Source organism: Palaemon carinicauda, chromosome 1, assembly GCF_036898095.1.
Source record: "Palaemon carinicauda isolate YSFRI2023 chromosome 1, ASM3689809v2, whole genome shotgun sequence".
Taxonomy (NCBI): domain Eukaryota; kingdom Metazoa; phylum Arthropoda; class Malacostraca; order Decapoda; family Palaemonidae; genus Palaemon; species Palaemon carinicauda.
In genome coordinates, this window is record NC_090725.1 from 125,503,011 (window position 1) to 125,529,195 (window position 26,185).

The following is a 26,185-nucleotide window of genomic DNA, read 5'->3' on the forward strand; positions in this document are numbered from 1 at the left end:
GAGAGAGAGAGAGAGAAGAAGAAAGGGAGAGCTCACTCTCCTTCGCCAAGACGTTCTCGTCGGAGAGAGAGGCGACATAGGAAGAGACGTCATCGTTCTCGGTCTTCCTCGCCTTCTGTCTCTTCACGAGATGTCTCGCCGTTAGTCTAAGTACTCTCGTCACAAACTTAAGAGCGCTTCCTTCTTACCCTAACATATGGCATCAGAGCGTATGCGCCAACATGCGCATACGCTCTAACAAGAGCATAGCTCCATCTCGTGCCATGCGCTCACCTGTGCACAAACTCCTTCGCGCCACCAATCTTCTGCGCAATGGCACTCTCCTGCGCTTGCACGTGCGCATACGCGACTAACACCATCCTACGGGACAGGTAAAACCTGCGCATCAATTTTCTGCTGTTAGAAGGTCTCCCGACAAGGCAGCCATGTTGCCTTCTCCCGCAGCGCCAGTGCTTACCAACGCGCCTTCGCTTTGCAACAAGCCAACGCTTATCAACGCGCCAGCACTTACCGGCGCACCAGCCTTCTCCTGCATCCGTAAGGATATGCGCGCACGCCCGCGCGCCTATATGATTCCACTATGGGGAATTTTCTCCTGCGCCCGCGCGCTCCCTACGGTAAGCCCAGACGTGCGAGATAACTCTTCCGCACGCCCGTGTACGCCTTCACCTAGATATTCTCACCGAAGGGACAGGCAAAATAGGAAGAGACATTATCATTGTCGCTCTTTCTCGCCTTCTGTCTCTCACCGGGACTTCCTGCCTCGAGATTATATACACTTGTGCCACAAACCTGAGAAGAAAGATCCCTCTCGCCATCGTTCTGCCTCGCGGTCGTCGTCGTGCGAGGGATCATCTAAGAAAACAGGAGAAAGGCCAAGGGCAAAGCATGTCCTAACCTTGAACCCTCTTCTTCGCATATTAGTTTGAGGGTCTCTGTCCGCTCTAGGCAAGTCAGATAGAGCGCTTCTTCTTGCTTTTCTTTCTATCTCCAGAGAGATCGCTCTCGCCTTTGAATTAGCGATCTCTGACCCTTTGGGGTCTTGTTACAAGAAACTTCGGTTTCCCGATGCGCTATCCCTTCGTTTGTTCACAGCTAGTTGCTGAAACCTGTGGTTTTCGTGCATTTAGTCTCGCTGACACTTCGGTGTCTCGTGACAAGGGAGACTTCCGTTTTCCCGTTGTTCTAGCCCTTCGGGTTCTCGCAACACAAACTCTAAGGGCACGTACGTTCACGCTGAACCTTTGGGTTCTCGCAACACAGCCTCTTGGGGCACGCACGATCACGCTGAACCTTCGGGTTCTCGTGACACAAGTCATCAAGAACGTTACTCTTAGGTCAGAGAGTCTTCGGACTCTTGTCACGCGGAGTGTTCGCGTACGCCCATCCAACACTACGCCCAGAACGATCAGGAGTTTTACTCTTATGGCAGAGTCTCCAGACCCCGGTCACGCAGGTGTTCGCACGCAATTAGCGCTACACACGCAAATCTCCGATCATACACTCGCGGGGTCAATCCCTCGCTCCCGAGTTTCAGACAGGACAACCTCCCTAATTCCTTTGCTCCCTATTGAGTTAAGGATTTCGAGTATCTCGGAATCCTCGAAAGAAGATGCAGGGGTTCGCCCCCTTCTTCTCTTCGGTTGAGAGCAGAAGGGAAAAGTCATGTTACGAGGTAACACTCGCTGTCAACGTGCAACTTGATCAACTTATTGGGAACTCAGATTGCTGACAGGAGGTTCGCCTCCAGGGATTAGAGATCCTTCCCTTACGAGGGAGTGATAACCTTCCTCGGAATTGGACTGCGTGAAAGATCCATTCCCCTTCCGAGGGAAAGCTTCCCCACTTCAGACAGTCAGCAACCTTCCCTCCTTCGTAAGGAGTTGCAAACAGCTCAATGAGTTTTACCTCTGCTATCTCGTCCCCGAAGACTGTGCTTTCTCCCCTGGAGCTGGGGAAAAGCAAATCTACGGCTTATGCCTCCTTCGGGGGGAACTTCTCCCTGGGAGTATGCTGGGCTCAGGCGATGTCCTTCTTCGGGAGGACTTCTCTCTCGTTCACGAGAGGAGATTTTTTCGCCTACGTTTTTTCCGTAAAACTGGGAGAAAACTTGCCTTAGGCGATGCCCTCCTTCAGAAGATCTCTCTCCTTCGCGAGAGAGAGACTGTTACGCCTTCGCTTTTTTCCCATAGAACTGGGGGAAGCTTATCTTAGGCAATGTTCTCCTTCGGGAGAACTTCTCTCTCGCTCGCGAGAGAGAAATTATTACGCCTTCGTTTTTTTCCCATAGAACTGGTGGAAAGCTTGTCTTGGGCAATGTTCTCCTTCAGGAGAACTTCTCTCTTGCTCGCGAGAGAGAAATTATTACGCCTTCGCTTTTTTCCCATAGAACTGGGGGAAAGCTTGTCTTAGGCAATGTTCTTCTTCGGGAGAACTTATCTCTCGTTCGCGAGAGAGATTATTAAGCCTATGCTTTTTTCCCCATGAATTGGGAGAAAGCTCGTCTTAGGCCAAGTCCCCTTCGGGAGGACTCCTTTCTCTTTCACGAGAGGGATTTTTTTTACGCCTACGTTTTTTCCCTAGAACTAGGAGAAAACTTGTCTTAAACGACGTCCTCCTTCGGGAGAACTTGTCTCTCGTCCGCGAGAGAAAGATTATTACGCCTATGCTTTTTTCCCATAGATCTGGGTGAAAATTTGCCTTAGACGATGTCCTCCTTCGGGAGGACTTCTCCCTCGTTCGCGAGAGAGAAATTATGAAACCTACGCGTTTCCCCATAGAGAGGGGAGAAATTTTGCCTTTGGCAATCCTTCCCTCGGGAAAACTTTTCCCTCGTTGAGAGAGAAAAGTTAATACGCCTACGCTTTTCCCCATAGGGCAGGGAGAAAGCTTGTTTTAGGCGATCTCCTTAAGGAGAAACTAACTACCTTCACGAGAGAAACTTGTTGGAGTTTACTGATCTACGCTCCTCCCTCTTACGCCTTTTGCTTCTCCTCCAGGGGCGGAGCGAGAGCCTTGTATTAAGCGACATTCTCCTTCGGGAGAACAATCTACCCTGCGGAGGAGTTATTGTCATCCCTGACGTTCTCCCCCTCGTGTTGGTAGGAGACGCCTTTTTGATCCTGGTTCCCCTCACGTTGACTCCTCGGGGTCTCGTGACGATCACCCTTTCGCCGGGTGTGATCGGGAGCCTTTAAACTTTAGTCAGGTTTATCCTACGGGTTTTCATGACCTTAGGAGTCCTTCGGGCCTCTGTCGCGTTGGACTTTCGAGTTCACACGACTTGGAATCTTCGAGTTTCAGTTATGCGAGTAGTCGGGCTCTGCTAAGAATTTGCACAGAGTGTCCGTGCACGCGCGCAATTAGCGCTATACACACGATCATCATCATTAAGAGTTTACTCTTATGACAGAGCCTTCCGACTCTCGTCAACGGTGTTCGCCTTTTCCTCCAGACACTCCGACTCCTACCATTCTTCCCCTTTCGATAAGAAAGATATGAGGGGTAAGATATAAGGTTTGTCTGCTACTCGCGTCTCCACCTTTTCCTGTAATAACATGCGAGGAATAAACGCAGCCTGAGGATTCCTCGTGAGTGCTGCCGTCGAGGGACTTAGAATCCTCCTATTTAAGGACTCTAAGAATGTCACTGTCCCTCGCCTCTATCTTTCTTGAGCGACCTTTAAACCTGGTCTGTTCTCCGAGTTCAGAGACGTCATCTTTCTCCTCTGTTCTTAGATCCCTTCACGGCGAGGCTCACACCAAGCTAATCCTCGAAGAGACACTCAACTCTTCCAGGCTCTTCTCAGTCACAGAAGCCTCGGCAAGGGAAGCGACTTCAATGTCCCTTCTGGCTTACTCGTGGTCGGATACAGTCGGCTACCTTGCGAGCCACGAGGACTTGTCAAACCAAACCCTAGGCAGTTCCTACAAGAAGTCCTAACTGCTGGGGCTAAGGCAATGGACTTCTTAACCGCTACAAGAGCGACTATGTGAAGCAATTGGATCCTCAAAAGGAAGGATCAGTAGTTCCCAAACTTCCTTTTGTTCCTCAGTGAGGAAAGCTTTTCTCAGTCGCGGCAATTAAGAGCTATTGCGCAACCTTGAGCCTCATCTGTAGACGGAAAAAGGGTTGACCTCTCCGCCTCAGAAGACATCATCTTGGTTGTTTCGGTGTTGGAGTGATCTTCCCCCACTTGAGATTAGACCATCTCCTTGTGACGTGTCTTACGTTCGCTGAAGAGTCTGCCCTATGTGCCCTTAAGGGCCTCAGACTACTCTCTGAACCTTAAGACCGTCTTTCTCGTACCTCTGTCCTCCACTTAAAGGGTCAGTGAGCTACATGGTCTCTTACACCACCCATTCTAAGAGATGGGGGGGGGGGGCAAGTGTCTCGCAACTTCGTACCGGGCTTGGTGGCTAGACTCATAATCCTTCATCTACCAATGGGAGATTTGGAGAATATCCACTCTTAATAGGTAACACAGGATGCAGTCCAGTCGTTACTATGCCCAGTCAGGGCGTCAAAGGAACATCTGAGGCCCACCAGACTTTTCAGACCACGTCTCCGTCATCTCTTCCTTGTTCTAACAGGGTAAACAAGAGAATCTCTCGCAACACCATCTCTTTCTGACTTAAGAAAGTTATTGCGAGGTCTTTTCACGGAGACCCAGAGGCAGCACAACCCAGAGCCCATCAAGTTAGGGGAGTGGCTGCCTCTCTGGTGTTTAAGAGTTTTTTCTCAGTCTCCCAAGTCTTACGTGTTGGGGTCTGGAAGCGCCAATCTACATTCACTGCTCACTATTTGAGCGACGTGACACATAGGTCTCTAGACACCCGTTTTATAGGGCCTATTGTGACAGGTCAACAGATGCTGTTACTACCTTACGTCCTTTCAGGGGACAGTAACCATTGGTTGTGGATTCTGGGTTACACTAGGTTTTAAGAAGGACATCCTTTGATCTTCTTCGTCTCCTTCTCCCCCACATCTGGGGATCCTAGCCTGTATCCAGTTTCGGCTGGACTCGCCAATGGAAATAAGGTACGATACTCATCTGGTTCCTCTCACAGAGTATAAGTTATACTCGTGGTCACAAGGTTTCCCCTTGGCAAGGTCGGGGGAATCCTAAGTTTGAAGGGGTCCGAGTCGAATGTTCCTGACCCACTTCATCCTGTAATATTTGTTTCCATGAAGTTGCAAACCTTCAGTCGTACTGAGATTCTGGGATCTACAAAGAAAGAATTTGGAAGATTGTTGCTTCAAAAGAGTCTAGTCTGAGGACTATCTTCCCTAAAGATAGGGAACTCCTTGGCCACCCTGGCCTCAAGACTAAGTCTCCTATAGTAAAGAATGAGGGTTTGTATTTAGTGTAGGAACAAATGACAAACTTATAACAGAGTTTGTATTTTTCCTAACATACAAACCCGAATTCTTTACTCAAATCTTCCCTCCATCGCCGCCCCCTAGGATAGTCCTTACTAGAATCCGATTGAAGGTAAACAGCAGCTAACGAGCGGCGGTCCCCCACCACCAACAGGTGGGTAATTACCTGTCCGGTCGTTAACGACCTTGTTAAGGTTTTTCTGCCATATTTTCCAGCTCGCACTAGAATATCTCCTATAGTAAAGAATTCGGGTTTGTATGTTAGGAAAAATACAAACTCTGTTATAAGTTTGCCATTTCTCCTTGTTTCCTTTCTTCACTGAACTTTTTTCCTGTTGGAGCCTCTGGGAAAAGGTACCGTAACCAGAGAGAAGGATCCAATTTAGTACTGTCCGGCCAGTCATAAGACCCCGTAACTCTCTAGTGGTAGTATATCAATGGTTGGCTGGTGGCCTAGCTAATCTACTACCTTGCTAGTATAACAAGTTGTCTGTGCTCTTAATGGGGTTTAGACTATAATTCCTCATCTCCTTTACTTAACCACCCTTTCTTTGTTTTATGGTAGAATTCTCTATGATATAGAGTCTGATTTTAGCTTCCTTCTTTTTTTCTCATCCCTGAGGAGAAGCAATGATCTCTGGGCAGTGGGGATACATTATTGAACATCATGAAACAGGTAATAGGAATGCCATTGGCCTCAAAATTATTTGTCTATACACTGAGCTCAATGTTTTCAACACAAACTCAATATTTCAACACAAGGAAAAGTTGAAAAATATATGAATGCATCAAAGGTTAAAGCACTGCAAGCAGACTGCATCCAAAAAATTGAAATGTGTGGCTCCTCAAATTGTGGAGGGCATCCCATCCTGAACAGAAATTCTTGAGGAAGATCCAGAGATTGTTTGGGTAAAATTCTGCTCTTGTATTACTAGATGCTGCAGTAAAAAATATTGACTTCACTAAGAGATGTTATATAGACTGGTTTAATGAGAACCCAGAAACCATTTATCTAGACCTTGAGCTAGGTTGAGTTTAATTACAGTAGTGCATACAAAATGTATGGTGGTGGTTTTCCACAAATATTTATAAAGTAATAGTGAAAACCCATGTCATGAGTTTGAGTTTCACATTCCTGGCATAGTAGTCCTACCAGGGCACCAGCCACCCATTGAGATACTACCGCTAGAGAGTTATGGGTCCCTTGACTGACTAGATAGTACTACATTGGATTCTTCTCCCTAGTCACGGTTTATTTTCCCTTTGCCTACACATACACCGAATAGTCTGGCCTATTCTTTATATATTCTCCTCTGTCCTCATACACATGACAACACTAGATTACCAAACAATTCTTCTTCACCCAAGGGGTTACTGCAATATCATTGTTTAGTGGCCACCTTCCTCTAAGTAAGGGTAGGAGACTCTTTAGCTATGGCAAGCAGCTCTTCTAGGAGAAGGACACTACAAAATCAAACCATTGTTCTCTAGTCTTGGGTAGTGACATAGCCTTTGTACCATGGTCTTCCACTGTCTTGGGTTAGAGTTCTCTTGCTTGAGGGTATACTCGAGCACACTATTCTATATCATTTCTCTTCCTCTTGTTTTGTTAAAGTTTTTATAGTTTGTATTGGAGATATGTTTTGGTGTTGTTCCTGTTCCTAAAATATTTCATTTTTCCTTGTGTCCTTTCTTCCCTGGGCTATTTTCCTTGTTGGAGCCCCTGGGCTTAAAGCATCTGACTTTTCCAACTAGGGTTGTAGCTTAGCAAGTAATGATAATAATAATTAAGGTCAGAGGGGTGCATTTAACCCAAATTCCCATTCAATTACACTTCAGCATACAAGTGGGAAACTTATCCTATAATACCAGTACATATTGGTGAATTAGTACATAAAACTCAAGAAAAGAAATTCTCTGGCGTTATCATTTAAGAAGAAACCTTTTAATAGGCCAGAAGGGGATTCATATACAGTATACTTTTGTTTACATACAAAAATATTGCTCTTGTTTTAAGCCATTATATGCAATTAAGAAATTGAAAAAAAAATCAAACTCAAGAATAGCTCAGTCATGGCATGTTCAAATAAGTCATAAATTTTCTCACCTAACTTGGTTTTACTTTGATGTATAATGTTGGTCAATCTTCATGTATTACAGTACTATAATTATGCAACTGAACAAAGACATAAACTGAAGAAAAAGCTAACCTTTATTATTTCCCCAATAAGAATACACCAGGACCCTTGTTCATAAGTAAGGTAATCTTAAATTCAGTAAAGCAAAGTGACATTGTTCTTGTATTAATTTAAGCTCTTGAAACATAAATAATGATAAAAAAGGACAAGTCCTGATATTTTAGATAAAAAGAGGTTAGCTTACGCTGGACAAGCCCTGATATATTAGATAAAGAAGTTATATGACGCTTGTAACCTAGAGTCACACATTCTGAATTAAATACCTATACTTCTAATGTAATGCTAAATTAAGAGAAACCAAATGTTTATATTGACATGAAAATGAATGCTTAAATGGTGAGTCTCAGTCATCCATTACTGTACCATCAAGCTGTTCACATCAGGTTAATATATATCACTGCCATCACCATCTATCTCAGTAGAGTATCTATTTTCATATTCTCACTATCCTTACCAAATGGAACACTATTAGGAACAGACAAGCTTGGCATCTGTAGCCCATTAGATCATATTATGTTATTGTCTACAAGTTCCAACCCAAAGGCTGGATGCTTTGGAACAATGTTGCATTCCACATTCTGGCCATAAAATTTGTTCTCACAATTTTCTCCTTGACAACAGCTTTGAAAGGTGGGATACTACTTGCGTCTATTCCTTTCAATCAGTGGAATGGCTTTTTTGCATTTAATGTTGGTTGATTGGATCACTTTTCCTTGCACCATACAGAGCACATGTATAATCTTCAATCACTTTGGTATGAATGTTATTACCTGGTCCAGTTGCTATTGCTGAGAATACTTGAAGGAATCTTCTCTCATACTAAAGTATAGCAAGTGGATGTTTCTTCCCATTTGTTATGGAAACTGCAGTGCAGTCACAACCAGTGTATGTGAGAAATCCAGGGAGTGCTGAGCGACACTCAGGACCTATTCAATTGCAGAGATGGTAACATACCATGTATTTCTACACCCTGAAGTTCCCACATCCATCCAAACATTTTAAGTTACACTATACAAATAATGAAATAGTATGAAAAAAATATCATTGTCAGTGGCTATAAGAACAAGTCATCATTGGACTTATCACAGTGAGTATCAATCACATGAAGACACTCTTGTATCTGTTTCTGGGTAATCACGGTTGAAATGCGTAATTGATTATTTTTCCACTCGGCCATCCACTACACATTACTTAATACTGATGCATGATGTTCTGAAGACCCATCCTTCATGAAGAAGTGAGGTAGCTGTTGTGTGAACGTTGATGATTTGAGGGCTTTCATCGTGTCTTTTAGTTGCATTTCGTCTGGACCAGTTACCATGTATTTTGTCTCTTCTACATTGGGCTTTATTGAGGGCTCCTCATAAGTATCAAACATAATGTCTACCCTTTGTGAGGGATGAGCAAAGACAGTATGCAATACTACGTGTGATAGGCCACTATATGTTTGACGAAGATTTAATGGTATGCTGGTGAGTAAGAGGTTTCCATCAGTCACATGTGAGCAGATTCTTTTTGTGTTTCTGTGCTCCTGTACCTTTTCTTCCAGCAAAGAAAACAGTTTCCCTTGTCTGTATATGCCATTGTTCCATCATTACTACATGAATAGAGTGGCACTGATGTTAATAGGTATTTCAAAAGTAGGGGCTAATATTGGATGAAGGCATTTACTGCAGTTGACTTTTGTACATTTGATAAAGCCTCTTATTGAACCATATGCAAGAACTTCAGCTTCAACAAGGATCGCTGGAAATCCAAACTCATTGATAATCTTCCCAACTAAGATATAAATATCATCATATGGAGGCTTTTCTCTTAATTTTATCTTCATTGTAGTTCTGGCAACATCAAGATCATATGAAACCGCTCCATATGGCTGCCCATATTCTTTGGCACATTTCTGTTATCTTCATTGTTTCTGCAACCACATTAGTTGGAGTAGAGGTTGGGGGCAGGAATCATATTTGGCATATGGAGACCAATCTGTTTTGCAAAGTTATCGACATAATACCTGGCATTAAAACCAGTCGGCATTGGAGTGTTTCCTATTTCAAAAGCATATGTTATTGGCCATAGTACATCAAGTTTCCTGGTATGCCCAGACAGGTTGAGTAATCTCCGGACATTTATGTCTTTGTAGGAAAAACTGTCCATGCAAGGTTTTGATTTTGCGCGGAGCTCTGTTCAACTCTCGGCCTGAGTCATCTTTTAGCTTGGTTTCTCGCTTAGAATATCATTGGAAAGATATTAATTCATCTTATGGAGAGACCAAAGTGAGAAGAAACAGTACATCATGCTGCCCTTAACTTGGTCTGCCTCATACGTGGAACCACGGAGGGAGACCGGAAAAAATGGATAGGATGTGATTGCAATAGATCTTATCATAAGAAATGTTTGTATATAGTTTCAGGCATCACTGATAATGGAATAAGAAACCTAAAATGGTCATGCCCATACTGCATAGAGGAAGCCAAAATAGGCAAGTTATATATATCAAAATAGAAGGAAGAACTGAGTATAAGAGAAGAGGCTCTGAGCGAACAAGATGCGAGAATTGCAGAATTTGAAAACAAAGTTGCGGACCTTAGCGCACATGCAGCAAATTCCACCCAGACAACATTCACTGAGAAAGTTCATAATCTTTCTATGAATATGGAATCAATTAAGGCAACACTTCAGACATTGATGGACCCAAAATCAGAGAAAAAGACATACGCTGACAGAGTTAAAGAAAAAAAATATGTTGGTAATTAAATCAACAAATACAACAATTAAAATTACTGAAAAAAACTTGAGGTTGAACAGGCACTTAAAGACATTCCAATACTTGACACGAGGTCAACTTCAAATGGAAATGTTGTAAACTTTGCTAACAAGATGACCAGAGAAGAGGCTGCAAACAAAATTCAGACATTGGTTGCCAACACTGAAACGAGAAAAATCTTAAAATTAAAACCAAAAATAATGATATGCAATGTGTACAATGATGAAGATGGAGTAGTAAATGCCTTGAATCAAAGAAACCATTACCTAGACCAAATCCAAAACATAGAAGGAAGCTCTTTATTCATAAAGGTTACTCAAATCTTAAAATGTTAATAAGAACTAGTGTAACAAGCTTTGAATTTATAGGAATAAACTTTATGCAAAAAAAAAAAAAAAAAAAAAAAGTATCCCTTTTTAACAGTCTAAAAACCTCTGAGAATAAATACTAGTATTTTCTTTGAAGAATTCAGTGCATTCGTTGAGATGATTATCATGGAGAAAAATGTATTAGTTATTTGTGGAGACTTTAATCTTTGGATGGATAACGCATCAAATCTTGGCTCTTTGCCATTTAGTGTGTTATTAGAATCATATTAATTAGTGAATAATGTCGACCCGACAACTACTTATCAGGGCATATGTTGGACATAGTTTTGAGCGATGGAATGAATAACATTGTATCTGATATAAATGTTGAAGAGAAATGTACTATCTCCCCAGTGTACAAACTTATTACGTTTAGTTTACCTCTACAGAAAGATGCAGTAGTAAAGTAAATAAACTTTAGACATAATTAAAATTTTTCTCCTACCGTATTTATTGATGAAGTTACAAAGGAAATAAACGATGCTATCAACATTCCCTTTGATCATGTTGGGAGCTACGTATGTTAACTGTCCTACAACCACTTATAGTAGAGTGAGTAAAAATGAATATGATACCATGTGCCCACTGATGGAAAAGACTTTAAACTGTTAGGGAGACTTTAGTGAAAAAGAAGGAAAAAAACGTAAAGAAAGTGGAATCTGTTGAAAACTGAAAGTACATAGGTAGAATACAAAACTTCTATGTGTCAATACAACTACTCACTAAGAAGAAAAAAAAAGTGAATACTATAAGAGAAAGATCCACAAAGCAGCAATAGACATACATAAGTTATATCATCTCCTAAATGGCATAATGGGAAATGTAAACAAGAAAAGCTACCTGATGGATACAGTGACCAGGAACTAGCAAATAATTTTCTAATATTCTTTAAGAATAAAATTGAAAATATAACCAGGTCATTTGTAAATATTCGATATCAGATTAATGATACACCAGATATACAGATAAAATTAATGAGACTCAACAACATAACACAAGACGACATCACCAAGATTATCAAGAGAGAAAAGAAAGCAAACTGCGCGATCGATCCTATGCCAGTATCTGAAGCAATTGGAGAGAGAAACTTTTCTAGTTTAGCTGAAATAATTATAAGAATAGCAAATGCAAGCATTGATTAATATAAGTTCCCAAATCTGAGAAAATGGCCATAGTCACACTTGCTCTGAAAAAGTGCTCTGGATTACTGGGAATTAAGCTCATATAGACCGATTTCGAATCTATCCTTTGTTTCAAAAGTGCTAGAATACATAATTCTTGAACAGCTAGTCAGCCACTTAGAAGAAATAGAAGCTTTGCCAGGCAACCAATCTGCTTACAGAAAACTATACTCTATTGAGACAGCCATCTGCTCTGTTGTAAATGATATGCTGGAAATGATGCAGGAAAATAAATGTGGTATTTTAATATTACTCGATCTTAGTGCTGCTTTTGATACAGTTTTGCATGAACTGCTACTAAATGATCTACGGTTCATCGTCGTTAAAGATCAAGCTTTCGAATACCTAAATGGCTACTTGGTTGAATTGGAAACTCTTATTCATCATATGAACCTTGGATTCAGGCTCACAAAACAAATGTCGAACTATAAACAACCTCAATCTCTCTCTTACCAGCCCTCAATCTCTCTTTTACCAGCCATTATAATTGCTTCAAATATGTTTAAATAGAGGGGTACCCTTGGGAGTGTACTTGGCCCAATCTTATTCTGCGTCTACTATTGGTCTATCGAAGATACTACAAGGGCATGGTGTAAAGTTTAAACTATTTGCAGATGACACACAATTTTCCTTCTCCATAAATGATATAGATAACAATAAAGAAACTCAAAACCGAATCCTTGATAGCTTTAGAGAATGGATGACAATTAAAGAACTAGAATTAAATGGGAACAAAACTGAGTTTGTGGTGATGGGAAAGAGAAGGACTGTGAGAAGCTTTGATGATATTCAAATAAACATAAATAATGACTCGGTGACGATATCTAGTAAAGTTCGTGATCTAGGCGTATTTCTTGACTGCAACTTGTCTCTTAATGCCCAGATAAATAAAATAAATATTGCTTTCATAAAAAAGTACCTGGATGAATGTTCCGTAAAGAAACTTGTGATAAATTGTGTGATTACCAGAATTTGCTATAGTAACTCCATCTACTACAATCTACCAAAAGTATAATTTAAGAAATGACAAAACATAATAAACAGAGGAGCAAGACTGATAAAAGGTGTCCAACCTAGAATAAGGATCACCCGTATACTAATTGATCTACATTGGCTGCTGATTAAAGTTGGAATTGAATTTAAAATATGTACAATAACCCACCAAGTTATCTGAGCCGGTTCGTCCAAAATATCTTAAGAGAATTGCTACATACTGTGCAGCCAACAAATCGTCCTGACATGAGAATGGTTACAGATGGTTTTAAACTATTAGAACTTAAATACATGTCTACTGTAGGCTCTAGACCCTTTAAATTTTTGGCCCTGAGACTATACAATAAGCTCCCAGGAGACATACGAATAATTGAATATATCAAGTCTTTCAAGAGGAAGCTGAAGACTCTTATTCTGCAAGTGTTTTGACAGTGATAATCAAACAGTAAGCGAACAATACGCATTGTGAAATGTTAAATGCTCCCGAATGAATGCCATAAAACGACCGTGGAGGTCCTGTAGAGAGTAGGGTTCCCCTGCTGTACAGGACCAGATAGGCTGCCCTTAAAGTAAAGTAAGTTTGTAAGTAAGGTTTTTTCCTATATGGAACAATCTCTGTACTTGGAACATCCAATGTCCTCCTCTTATTCCCCAGCTTTGGTATGATTGGTAGTTTTGCTGTTTCTGGACAAGAATCTTCTGTCTGTGTTAATGATGGTAGTTGACCCTGAGCTGAAGATGCCTGATGAAAAATTAACCATTGTGTCATGCCATATATCTGCCCCTGATAATGAGTGTGTTTGGTCATTATAATTGTTGTATGCTGAACCACAAGGGATTCCATGGGTTTGTAACAACAGGACATGTCAATTGCCTTTCTATTAGTGCATATGCAAGTTCTGTTTCAAGTTCCTCCTCAGTATGGTAATTTAGGCAAGGACAAATCGTATTCCACACAGTGATGATTTTCTGGCTTCCTGTTAATGACTTCCAAGTAATTACAGTCAGGATATGTTTAGCTGGCTTCAGCATACCATGTTTCACATTGAAAATAGCATCCTGACTCATAGATTCTGCTCTGTGCTTTACTAAATCTGAGTGTCAGTTTGGATCTGCTCCACCAAGGAGAATACCAAAAAAGGTATTCACCAACTCTGAAGATGCTCTTTCACCTTCTTTCAAAGCATCAGTGTCTGCCAAAGTAGGAGGGCTTCATGTGTTACTTTGCCTTCTAAAGATGACTTGAAATCATACACCACCTCAATGCAAGTGTATTCAATATCACTATTATGGACAGTTATCCCTGTCCTTTTGCAAGCTGATGAACGTATATTGAAGAGCCCTGGGAACTGTTTCTTTAATACCTCCCCAAAATACTGCACCTTAGTAATCAAACAAGTATTTCATAGGTCTGCATATATGTTCCTATATCTTTCATATCTGGAGGTTAGATGTTCTAGTCTTTGGCTTTCAGTCTCCTTCTCAATATAATTACAAAGAAATTCACGAGTATGCAAAATTTCCATGCTCCTCAGGTATTGTACAAAAATATTTCCTTTTCCTGATAGCCTTTATAGTAAGCTATGTACGACGGATATGGGGAAATTTGGCTTCTTTTTTAAAATCAACACCTGCATTTTGTACAAGAACATTTGTTATCAGTAAGGTATTTACAGCATCAATTGTCAGTTCTGCTTGTTTCATATGTACTTGGTCAAGATATTCTTTCATTCCGTCTGCACGTGTTTTGATACTTCTATTGCAGAATAAGCACTTTTCAGGAAAGATATCAGCTGTACTACTGGGTAATTCATAGCTTTGACATACTGATGTTGGAGGGATGTCACGCAATGTTCTTTTTTCGATGTTTGTTTCAGATGGAGACACATTTTTCAAAGATACAGCTGTGGAGTTTTTGTAACATGTACAGAAACGCCATGGCCCGTGCCGCGGAGGAAACCCTAGGCTACACCACCAAGAAATGGCAGGATTGGTTTGATGAGAATGAGGCTACCATCTCTCTTCTCATTGAAACCAAACGACAAGCACGCCTGACTTTGGAAAACCAACCAACAGCAGCTAACAAATGTGCTCATAAGGTGGCTGAAGCTGGTTGCCAAAGAGGGATCCGTGAAGCCCAGAACACCTGGTGGCAAAGAAAAGCTGCAGAAATACAGAGTTTCGCTGACCAACGTGACCTGCGCAGCTTCTATGCAGCAACAAAGGAAATATTCGGTCCCACACGGTCATCAGTGGGCAGCCTGAAGGACGCTAATGGGGCCACGACCATCACCGACAGTGAGGGCATCCTGGCCAGGTGGAGGTCTCACTTTGAGAACCTCCTCAATGACCAAGCAGACACCCCAGACGATCTCCTGCGAATGACCCCGCAGCATCCCGTTCGTCACTGGATGGCACTACCACCCTCCATCCATGACTTCAACAAGGCCCTGCAGCGCATGAAGCCCGGCAAAGCCCCAGGGCCAGACAACATCCCGTTGGAGCTCCTCACTCACGGTGGCCCCAGTTTGAGGAACCGTTTGATGCTCCTTATACTGAGAATATGGGAGACCAAGACCCTCCCCAGTGATTTCCGCGATGCAAACATCGTTACCATCTTCAAGAAGGGAGACAGAGAGAACTGTAACAACTACCGGGGAATATTACTACTAAGCATCGCGATTAAGATTTTCGCTCGGATTCTCCTTGACCGCCTCCTTATTCTCGCAGAAGACGTCCTGCCAGAGTCCCAGTGCGGGTTTCGACCTTCCCGCGGGACCATAGACATGATCTTCTGTGCGCGACAACTACATGAGAAGAGCCTCGAACAACAACAGCCCATAATGTTCATCTTCTGGGATTTGAAAAAGGCCTTCGACAAAGTACCTCGACCTGCCATGTGGGCTGTCCTCAAAAGATATGGCTGCCCACTCGATTTTGTCAAGCTGGTGCGTGCCCTCCATGACGGAATGGTTGGGAGAGTCTGCTACCAGAACTCTCTTTCAGACCCATTCCCCATCAACGGCGGCCTGAAGCAGGGCTGTGTTCTGGCCCCAACTTGTTTCTCGCTATACACCGCAGCAATGCTCAACGAGATTCCCCCAGACACACCCTCAGTCGACCTACGTTTCCGCATGGATGGAGGCGCTTTCAACCTCGCCAGACTCCGCGCCAGAACCAAGACCACCTTGTGTGCAGTGCGAGAACTGCAGTATGCTGACGACAATGCCACCCCAGGTCAGACGGCAGAGGACCTGCAGTCGTTAGCTGATGCATACAACTCTGCCTACGAATGTTTTGGGATGCAAGTCAACACAGATAAAACCAAGACCCTCGTCCAACATCCACCAGGATTGATGCTCCCAAACTTCAATACCACAGTGAAGGACCAACCGTTAGAACAGGTGGACCAGTTCTCCTACCTAGGGAGCATTCTAACATCAGCTCCCACAAGCAAAAAGGACGTGGAGAACAGGATCAGGGCAGCCCACTCCGCCTTTGGCCGACTCAACTGCCGCGTATTTAACAACCACGCACTGACAATGACCACCAAAATAATGGTGTTCAGGGCAGTAGTCCTCTCCACGCTCCTGTATGCATGTGAAACATGGACGCTATATAGAAACGATATTAAAAACCTAGAACGCTTCCAACAAATGAAACTGAGGCAGATCTTGAAAATCCCCTGGGAGAGCCACACCACCAACATTGAAGTCTTAGAACGTGCCTCGCTGACCAGCGTGGAGGCCACCATCATCCACCACCGCCTCCGCTGGATAGGACACGCGCATAGGATGGATCCATCTAGGCGCCCAAAGAAAATATTCTACGTAGAACTGACCCAGGGCACCAGACCACGAGGAGCCCCGAAAATGCGCTATAAAGATCAACTAAAGCGCACCCTGGCTCTAACTGACATCGATCCTTCCTCATGGGAAGAAACAGCCAGGGACAGGAAAACCTGGAGGAGTACAGTACACCATGGCACCGTGGACTTCGAGGAGAGGAGGAGACAAAATGAGGAGGCTAGGAGGAGAAGAAGGAGAGAGCGATTAGAACAGCCCCGCCCACCACCTACCCTCCCTTGTGAACACTGTCCGCGACTCTTCCACCACAGATTAGGACTTAACAGCCACATCAGACACAAGCACCCACCCCATAGATAGGAGGCTGATGGTTAACGACAGAACCCAATACTCGGACACGTGTGGGCGCCGACGACGACAACAGTACTATGATAGTCAGTTATATCAGAAGGATTTTCTTGCAGTACTTCTATTATATTTCAATATTTTGAACTGTGAAAATTCTTAGCTGCATGCCTAACTGCAGCAGCTTTATAAATGATAATCCATTTCTATGGTTGCCCTTATATAAGACTGGATTTTATGATACTATAACATGTATAATACACCTCTAATAGCCTTTTTATTTGAATCTAGACTTTATGAAGAGAGAAAAACTATTTAGAATATTTTGTATGATACATAGGTTTTGAACACTATTACTGGCGTACCTATATTAAGTCACATGATTTTACCAGTACATGATTTTTCCCAGGCCCTTACCCTTTGTTTTCCTCATCCATTATACCTGTGGAAAGTGTCCATTTTGTGTGTATATTGGTAATTTATTCGTGTAGATCTCTAATAGTGGATAAAATTTTAGCTTTATCCATGATTTCTTCAGTATGAGGAAAACTTCTTTTAGCGAATAATACATCTGGCAAGAAAAAAATATGAAAATAAGTCACATGTTTGTATTTGGGATGAAGTATCACAGACATCTAGTAAAAACATAATCATTCATGAGGAAAACCCCCAACACCAACAATGGTAAGTGTTCAAAAGACCCCTTTCCTATCTGAAAATGCCAGTATTGAGCTGTTCTTGAGCATGATATTTGTTTCAATTGCATATAATGGCATAAAAAGAGCAATTTGTTCTCATACTAACAAACCTTCCGTTATTTATGTGGATATTCTTTCAGCGGCAGCTGGAGGTAGCCATTAGAGTTTGATTGCGAGGTGGCAACCCTGCTTAACCGCTTAGCGAGTAGGCAGGAGGTGGCTGGGGGTTATGCAGCCGCCTCTATATATACTCTCACAGCGGTGAGACACCACTTTTTCCTTTGGCTCAGTAAAGATCGGACGTGTCCGCTTTCCTCCTGACTGTCATTGGACTTTTGAATTTTGCTATCTCTTTTCAGGCGTGCTCTTCTTCTGCGATCGCTTTCATCATGCGAACGTGTCCAGGGCGAGAGGGTGCCGTGTGCGGGACCTTCATGTCGTTGGTGGAAACTGACCCTCACTCTTTGTGCCCTACGTGCGGAGGACATCATTGCGAGCAGGGTTTGCTCTGCGCAGTGTAGGGAGTGGTCTGCCTCCCAATGGGAGAAATTTGGACGGCTTAAGAAGGCTGGGGACTCTTAGCTAAGTACTTGCTTACGCGATGCTTGGAGATGCGTCCCACTGTGGCACGTTCTTCTTCTAGAGTAGTCCCTACTCAGAGGCCTCCTCTGCCGACTTCGCCGGACGTAGATGCTCCTCTGGGGCAGCAGGAAGGCGTTTGACCTACCTCTTCCTCTGTGGCTCCTAGTGCTCCTGTTGCGAGCACTTCTGCTCGCGAAACGTGTAGGCCGACGCGTGAAGTTCGCGATTTTGTACATGAATTTCGCGATTTCACGAGCAAATCGGAGAATTTCGCGAGCAATTCGTGATAGATGTGGCGGAATCGCGAGCAAGTGCGGATCCAACACCTTCCTCTCGCCCTTCTGTGTCTTCCACCTCCAGCGGAAAACCAACACCCTTCCCAGAAGGGTTCAATGAGCTTCCTAATAGGTTTGCAAATGGGCCTATTTGCCCGGACCATCCTTTGCGTCCAAAGGAACGTATTCCTCTGCCTCAGAGGTTATCTCCTCCGTCGGCTGACAATCCTTCTAGGGTTTCACCCAAGAGACACTCTTCTAGGGATCTCCAGGGTGCATCCTGGGATTCAGAGCTTCCTCCTTGGGCATCAACCTTCAAGTCCAATATCCAGAAGGCTCTGAAGTTGGCACCTCCACCGCCTCAACCCCCGACTGTTCCATTCAGGGCTACCCCTATAATACCTCTGGAACCCTCGTCAAGCTCATCAGTTGGGAGTCAGGACCATAGCAGGAGATAGACGGCAGACAAAGTACGCAGATCACTTCCACCCCTGAAGGTATGCAAGTCCGTGCTGACTCTTACATGGCTAATTTGCCTTTCACGCCAGTGAAGGTAAAGAAATTCACACCATCATCTACCCTAGGACGAGCAGGGACATAGGCTCGCCCAGGGAGATCGGGATCCATCCCTTCAACCCTCAAGACATTGAGGTAGTGCCTATGGATCAGTGTCCAGTTTCTGTTCCTCTTCCAGAGGAGGAGCTGCCAGCTCCTACTGCCAAGGCTTCGTCTAAGTCCTCAAAGTGTGTGTAGGGAATCGAAGGACTCCAAGACGAAATCAAAGAATGCCGCAGCAAGGGAGGCTAGGGAGGCTGAGGCACAGACGCGGTGTTAGTGGCAGTTTCAATTGACAACCCTGACCTACCTCAGGCTCTGGATGTGAGCCTGGAGGTGGATGACCCCTTAGACTTGGAGGATGAGAATCTTCCAAAGGCGGCCAGTCCGAACTATCATTCCAAACAGGAGAGAAAGGAATCGGAACATACCTTTGGGCAGGTCCTCGCCTGTATGAGGGCCATTAACAGGCTGTCCACTCCTTGTTCCACCATCCAGGAAGGGAAGGATATGATTCTCGATGAAATATCGGAGACCCAGAAACCGTCCAGGTCCAGTGCGGCTTTGCCCTGGTCCAAAGGTCTAACAGCTGCCAAGAGGAAAGCTATCTCCCAGATAGCTGGAACTTCTAGTTCCTTGAGGGCAGGTTCCTTCACTCGGTCTCTGCCACTTCTTTTTGTGTTACAAATGAAGTACTATGAGATCAAAGGGGAACCACATTCCATCATGACCCTCGACCCTTCAGTAGAGTCCCTAACAAAGAGAGTTCCCACACAAAGCCTTTCCTCTCTGAAGGCATCACTGGTGGCAGTTGAGCTCCTAAACATAGAGAGAGGTGTGAAGTATGCCACGCAGGCTGCTAGGTGGCTGGATCTATGGTTGGGATCCCTAAGCTTCATGGTTCGCTTAAGTTTCTGTCGCACCACATTGTCAACATGTGGGCGAACGCCATACTCAAGAGGAGGGATACTGTCATAGGTCGGTTCCATAAGCAAGTGCTTAAAATGGAGGTCTCTTGGCTGAGGAATTCCACTCTCAAGGGTTCTTCTCTCTTTTTTTCTGGAGGAGATAGAGAGATCTGCTGGGTGATGGAGGAAATCATCCAACGATTATCTCCTCCATAGGGCCATGACATCTCGGTTCTATGGTAGACCTTCCCAGTCTTCTCGGCCTGGGCAAGCACCTTCCTCTAACCAGTCAACTTCTAGGTCCTCGGGACCTTCTAAGGTGTCTAAGTGGCCCTTTCAGTCCAAGGGACAAAAAGGGTCCAAGTCCTTCAGAGGAAAGATGGGAGGTAAAGGAGGTGGCTTCTCCCAGTAGGAATGGCATTCCTCATCACCTATCACCTGTGGGAGGATGCCTACAGCGCCGCTGGCAGAGGTGGCACCTTCATGGGGCAGGTCCCTGGAAGGTCGATGTAATCGGCCTAGTGTATCGCGTTCCGTTCATTCCATCTCTCCCTCCTCCGACTCGGGATCCAGTGCATCTAGGCTTCTATGCAAAGGGATCTGCAAAGGAGCGGGCCCTCAGGGCTGAACTTCAGACCATGCTGCAGAAGGGTGCTCTCCAAGAGGTAGTGGACAGGTCTCCAGGCTTTTATAGTTTGATTTTTCAGGTGAAAAAGACGACTGGAGGCTGGAGATCAGTCATCGATCTCTCCCCTCTGAACAAGTTTGTCCAACAGACTCAGTTCAGAATGGAGACAGCAGACACGGTCATCCAAGCAGTACGTCCAAGGGACCTCATGTCCACACTGGATCTAAAGGACGCTTACTTCCAGATCCCAATACATCCATCTTCAAGGAAGTATCAAAGATTCATTCACGAGGGAAAGACATGCCAGTTCAAGGTTCTATGCTTCGGTCTTGCGACAGCCCCTCAGGTTTTTACCAGAGTGTTCGCCGTAGTATTATCTTGGGCTCACAGGAACAACATATGTCTTCTCAGATATCTGGACGACTGGCTGATCTTAGCAGACTTGGAGACAACCCTTCTTTGCCACCGAGATATGCTTCTTGAGTTTTGTCAGGATCTGGGGGTCGTGATAAATCATGAGAAGTCATCACTGCAACCTTCACAGAGATTGGTATACAGTACCTCGGAATGATCGTAGACGCCGTTCTAGAGAAAGTCTTGCCATCAGATGAAAGAGTACATACACAGGCGGAAGAAGTAACCGCTCCCTTCCTCAGGAAAAAAGTTCTTTAGGCCTCTTGCTGGTTGAGTCTGTTAGGCTACCTAACCTGTCTCATCCGTCTTGTTCCAAACAGCCGCCTCAGGATAAGATCCCTGCAGGGGTAGCTAAAGTCTGTGTGGAACCAACACTGCGACCCACCAGACACCCGAGTTCCCATAACTCAGGATCAGGTGACGGATTTGAACTGGTGGATGGTGGACGAAAACCTTCGATGAGGTCAGAATCTTCTCGTTCCCCCTCTGGATTTGATGCTTTTCACAGATGGATCAAAAGAAGGGTGTGGAGCTCACCTGCTGCACCATACGATCTCCGGCCTTTGGTCAGAATCAGAAAGGTACCAGCACGTAAATCTTCTAGAGATGAGAGTAGCCCACCTGGCTCCTCGTCAGTTCCAACAGTTGCTGGCAGGTCACTCTGTTGTTGATTAGCGACAACACCACAGTAGTGGTTTACATAAAAAACCGGGCAGTAATTTTTCACAGCGTCTATGCCATCTTTCAGTTAAGATCCTCAGGTGGTCAGAAGAACATTCGGTGGCTCTATCAGCTCGCTTCATTCCTGACAAGGGGAATGTGCTGGCCGACAATCTGAGCAGTGACTCAGATAGTAGGCTCCGAATGGTCTTTGAACCGTGAGATAGCCAACAAAGTCCTGATTTTGTGGGGTTCCCCGACTGTAGACCTGTTCGCAACATCTCTGAACAGCAAGCTTCCGCTGTACTGTTTTCCAGTCCCAGACCCTTAGGCTCTATGGCAAGATGCATTTTAATTACAGTGGGACAACATCGATGTGTACGCCTTTCCCCCGTTTTGTCTGCTTAACAAAACAAGAGAGTCCAAAGATCTAATGATGACCATTGCAGCTCCGCTATGGCATCACGCAGAAGGGTTACAAAACCTCCTGCAACTTCTCGTAGATCTACCGAGAGAACTCCCTCCACGACCAGATCTACTTAAACAGCCACACGCGGACATCTTCCATGAGACACTGCAGTTGCTTCGGCTTCACACTTGGAGACTATCCAGCGTCTCCTCTCTCAGAAGGGCTTTTCACAACAAGTTGTAGAACGAATGTCTGGACACTTGCGTAGGTCCTCAGCCTTGGTCTACCAGGCTAAATGGAGAGTCTTCTGTGGTTGGTGTCATGGAAGAAATATCTCTCCACTTGATGCCACTATTCTAGTAATAGCGGAGTTTCTTGTATACCTTCGGTAGGAAAAGCTCCTTTCAGTCTCAGCAGTGAAAGGCTATCGCTCAGCCTTAAGCCTTGCCTTCAAGCTGAAAGGAGTCAACATTTTCTCTTCGTTGAAGCTTTCTTTACTCATACGGAGTCATGAGATCACTTGCCCCCAGTCAGAAATCAGGCCTCCTTTGAACGTTGTTCGCGTCTTGAGGTCCCTAAAAGTACCTCCTTACGAACCATTACACCATGCAACTGATCGAAATCTCACTTTGAAGACGGCGTTTCTGCTCGCTTTAGCCTCGGCAAGAGAGTCGGTAAACTTCACGGCCTCTCATATGACATCGCCCAATTAAGGGGATGGGGGGAAGTGACGCTCAGCTTTGTTCCTGAGTTTATTGCTAAGACTCAAAATCCAGGGATGTTATACCATAGATTCGGGCCCTTTCAGATTGCGAGTCTTCGTTCTGTAACGAACGACCCAGATCAGTTGTTACTTTGCCCATTGAGGAGTTTGAGATACTATCTTAAACACACTGCAGCAACACGGCCCAGACTAACAACTCTATTTGTTAGCTTAGGGAGAGTAAGGAGGAAGATCACAAAGAACACAGTTTCCTCCTGGATTTGCCAAGTGATCGAAAGAGCCTTGGCTCTGGATTCTCCTCAGTCTCATCGACTTAGAGCCCATGACGTCTGGGAATCAGTACTTCCCTGGCGTTTAAACGAAACTTTTCCGTGTTGCAGGTTCTCCGAGCAGGTGTGTGGAAAAGACAAATCACATTCACAGCCCATTATCTCAAAGACGTGACTCACAGGAGACTCGATACATTTACTATCGGTCCTCTGGTGGCTGCTCAACAAGTGGTTTAAGATACCTCAAGCTCCTTGATGGACAAGTAGCAGTTGGTTGAAGGCATTGGTTACCTGGTTTAAGACTGGGATGAATGAGAAGAATTTCTCGCTTTCCTTTCTTCATCTTCCCCTGCCTTGGGGTACAGGACCATGGGTCCCTCTGCCAGCTGGCTTCAACCTCTACAGGTAATTATCACTTCCCTTGTGTAGCCTAGTATAAGTCATAAATTTATGTACTGTCCACGTCCCCATTTCTTTCCACGTGGGAGCAATGGGATATGTCTTGTTTTTCCAATTTAAACTCAGACGTTCATACAAATAACAACCTCTATTTTACTAAATTGCACAGGCCGCGAGTATACTCACTTTGTATATTTCAGCGAGGTTTCAAAGTTATCCCTAGGCTACAGTCATATACTGTACTAGGTAAAACCGGGTCAATGTCCTTGCCATATCTAGGACTTCCACCCACCTAAGAGTATGTCACCCACATAAATAACGGAAGGTTTTTTAGTATTGGAACAAATGACAAATTCGGAAATAATTTGTATTTTTCCCTAACTAATACAAACCTGAAGTTATTTATATAAATTGGTCTTCCATCACCTGTCCCCCAGAAGTCCTGCCTGCAATAAAAAGTGATGTCTCTCACCACTGTGAGAGTATATATAGAGGCGGCTGCTTACCCCCCAGCCACCCCCTGCCTACCCGCTAAGCGGTTAGGCAGGGTTGCCACCTCGCAATCAAAGTCTAATGGCTACCTCCAGCTGCCACTGAAAGAATATCCACATAAATAACTCCAGGTTTGTATTAGGGAAAAATACAAATTATTTCCGAATTTGTCGTGTTTCTTTGGTGTACACAAAAGTGTATATAAAGCCCCTGAGAAGGGTTCTTCTTAAATGATAATGCCAGAGAATTAATTTTTTTGAGTTTTGTATATTGACTCGCCAACATGTACTGGTATTATGAGATAAGTTTCCCACTTATATGCTTAAGTGTAATTGAATCTGAATTCGGGGGAACTGGGACACCCCCTCCTTAAAACCAGGAATATGTAACTCAAGAAATGGATTTTCTCTTTAACTTTACTAATATCCATATTAAACTGGCATCAGACATTTTGTACAGTATACAATACTGTAATCAAACTCAAGCTAGCTCTCTGGCTAATCAGTTACTTGACAAAAACGGAAAACACTTGAATCATGTTTGGCCAACCCCCCTTTTTCTTCCTTTGCAATATTAAGGAGTTATCTTAAGGTAAGAGGCACAAAGTCACATGTATGCTAGAGAACTACTGGTAGGTTGAAAGGGCTAAGGAATTTGAATCCTTTGCTGACCAAACAAAGGATGCTAAACCTTTCCCCATAAAGTGCTCTTTCCAATATTAGTTTGACATGAGTCAGCATCAGGGAACCAAATACACTGCTTATGAGCAGCATCTGGATTCACAAAAGTGCTCAAGAATGGTGTGACCATAAATGCTAAGGTAATGACCTAACCATGTGTTACTTTGGTCTGTATAAGCCTGGTAGGCCGCATTAATGGTAGCACAGCACAAATGGGTCATCAGGGGATTTTATTTATCATCGACTGGTTAAAGAGCTACATATTGAAGAAAAGAAGAAGGGAAGAGGGTGGAAATATCAATAATTTCCCTTAATTACAGTTTGTTGGATATTTAAAGATCTCAAATATTGGATATGTATAAGTGATAAGTTAGTATTGAAAAATTAGTGTGAAATCAATTGTATTTTAAGGTGCTGGTATATTAGGCTCAAAAATAAGGATATAATAGAAGATTTATATTCTATTTGAAAAATTAATTGTTGTGTAACCTGATATTATATGAAATATTTTTACAGGTATCGTTGGGCATTTGTTGGTCCCATTCCAGTAGTGAAAAATGAAGAAAAGAATGAAGGAGCTGGCAGCATTCTTCTTAAAAGCTGTGATTTTGTGCCTCATATTGCCCGTATAGCTAAATTGATGGCTGGCAAGGTATGTTATTGATTTTTAGTTCTAAAACATTTGTTAGATTGACATATTTTAGTATTCGGGTGTACATTCATTAGAATTTTTTTCATTTTTGGTTTTCATTAATAATTTAGTAGGCTGAGATATCAGTCTTATCCCTACCGTATTTTTCTTTATGCTCGATCAATACTATTATGAAATTATAGTTTTATTTTCTAATTAAAGCTAGTTTGAAATAAAATGTAATTAGAATTTATCTAAGATGGTAGTACATGTGCAATTTTTGTCAACACTTATAACAAGCAAAGGTTGTACTGATTGATATTGGAAGAAAATACACCATTTGTTCTCTTTACTTGCCATCAAATGACAGCATCTAATATGATAATTTAGTAGAGGTGATTCAACAACTCCCTCAATCTTTTCTTTTACTTGGAGATTTGAATGGTAGACATCCTTTATGGGGCGATGTTTTAGCAAACACGAGGGGCAATATTATATCATCAATTGTAGAAAATGAGGATGTTGGACTCCTTAATACAGGAGAGCCCACACACTTTCATGTTCAGACAGGTACTCTGTCATGCATTGACGTTTCAATTGCAATCTCTAACTGCCTTCTCGATTTCGATTGGAGAAATTAGATGATTGGCATACTAGTGATCATGCGCCAATCATCATAAACACCAACAATAGTCCCCCTTTACAAAGAACACCACAATGAAATCTTGACAAGGCGGACTGGGTAAAATTTCATGAGCTAAATGAAATCGAGGGGAGTGCAGAACAGTTTTAAAGTGTTGATAATGCCATAGACTTACTGAATG

The 26,185-nt window shown here is 43.4% G+C and overlaps 1 protein-coding gene across 2 annotated transcripts in view; it reads left to right on the plus strand.

Annotated features, from left to right (window-relative positions):
- Positions 1-26,185, plus strand: part of LOC137651467 (protein dopey-1 homolog) — a 501,407-nt gene that overhangs the window by 445,293 nt on the left and 29,929 nt on the right. For both annotated transcript variants that reach the window (XM_068384695.1, XM_068384701.1), the window contains one exon: positions 25,247-25,382. In XM_068384695.1, coding sequence (XP_068240796.1) covers positions 25,247-25,382 — 136 coding nt within the window. The remainder of the gene's footprint in view (positions 1-25,246; positions 25,383-26,185) is intronic.